Below are 1,472 nucleotides of genomic sequence, written 5' to 3'. Positions count from 1 at the left end.
TATAATAGAAAGTGACTATTACCCTGTACTTACAGTATGTCCGTGGTAGCTCTCCAAATACTGCTCATTGTGAGAACAGGAACATTTGTGAATGTATCCTTCCTCCGTCCCTGCAAGATAGCTGAAAGAGAAAAATTGTGCAGGAATAAACAGGACGGAACTATACTTCTGTACGTATATACACAGAAATAACAACACACGTGTCCATATGCATATAATATACCTACACATAATGAATCATCCTTAACCCTTCCAGCCCTATGCACGTATGTTTTCAGCAGCGCTTGTACCTCCCACCGTCCCAAGAGTGTATATTCTCAGTTTTGAATTTGTGTATTTTTCGAAATGTCACGAACCTAATTAAATTTTAATTTTCATAATATTTGTCCTTTTACCTTTAAACACTGTTATGTTATTATCTAAACCTCATTACAAAGATACTATATCACTTTTTAAAAAGCATGCCTCTTTTTCTGAAATACTGCTGTATTGGCTGGGACTGGGGTTAGGGAGTGCCAAAAAATGGCTGGGGCAGGAAGGGTTAGGAGCTTGGCTCAAGAACATTGCAGAAACCTTGAGGAAGAAAGAGTAGACAACTCCAGAGAGCCATACACACAAAAGAGAAAAAAAAAAAAGAAAAGATAAAAGGAGGAGGCTGACTCAAACTACTGGAGACAAGAGAGTAAAAACTTCAACAATATCAAGTCTCAATACAAAGTGAAGCAGTACAATATTTTTCGACAAGGCATGACTTCTCTGAAAGCAAGAGAGTTTACTTTTAGTAAGAGTTTTATGGTATATGCTACACAATAAGGTCATATAAGTGTCGAAGATCAGAGGTGTTACAAGAGAGTAACAAACACAAAAAAGAAGGAGGGGAGATAGAGATGATAGATGTTTGATAGGAAAGAAGGAGCAAACCACACCATAGCACCCGCCAACCACCCACTAAAAGCAAGAGAGTCTAGGAAAAAAAACCTACATAATCTTTAGCTCAGTACTTTCAACAGATACACAGGGTTTCTAATCCAACAAGACATGAAATAAATCTCTACACAAAGGGCTCACATGTTTGAATCTCTGGAGTGAAAGTCAAAGCACATCCCACCAGCATATCTGGAAATAAAGGCCTCCCCTTTCTTTTCTCTTGCTCTGCCAGCCATTCTCGTTGGCATCTTTTTCAGCTTCATCACATCTGAGGAATAAAATATTATGAAAAGTTATGTCAGTTTACTTCTTGCAAGCAAAATTATCCTCCATCATTACAAAGTTCTTAGTTACTTTCATGACCAGTTTTAGGTTTTGTTGTTGTTGTTGCATTTTGCTAATTTGAATTCGCGACATGTGGCGCCCTGTGTCATATGCTCCTATGCAGTAGTGCACCTTTGTACAGTTCATGAATTACTTGATTTTTCAAATTCTTTCAAAATCAAATAAAATTGTCAATTCAAGTTGTTTGCAAACTCTCCTCC

At 37.5% G+C, this 1,472-nt stretch overlaps 1 protein-coding gene across 4 annotated transcripts in view; it reads right to left on the bottom strand.

The window, feature by feature from the left end:
- LOC101847756 (WD repeat-containing protein 78) overlaps positions 1-1,472 on the bottom strand; it is a 48,857-nt gene that overhangs the window by 10,351 nt on the left and 37,034 nt on the right. For all 4 annotated transcript variants that reach the window (XM_005105925.3, XM_005105926.3, XM_005105928.3 and 1 more), the window contains 2 exons: positions 1,069-1,195; positions 34-121 (listed from right to left, as the gene is read on the bottom strand). In XM_005105925.3, the coding sequence (XP_005105982.1) occupies positions 34-121; positions 1,069-1,195 (215 nt within the window). The remainder of the gene's footprint in view (positions 1-33; positions 122-1,068; positions 1,196-1,472) is intronic.

Source organism: Aplysia californica, unplaced genomic scaffold, assembly GCF_000002075.1.
Source record: "Aplysia californica isolate F4 #8 unplaced genomic scaffold, AplCal3.0 scaffold00501, whole genome shotgun sequence".
NCBI classification, from domain to species: domain Eukaryota; kingdom Metazoa; phylum Mollusca; class Gastropoda; order Aplysiida; family Aplysiidae; genus Aplysia; species Aplysia californica.
Note: the sequence above shows the minus strand (reverse complement) of the source record. Positions and strands in the feature narration are given on the sequence as shown.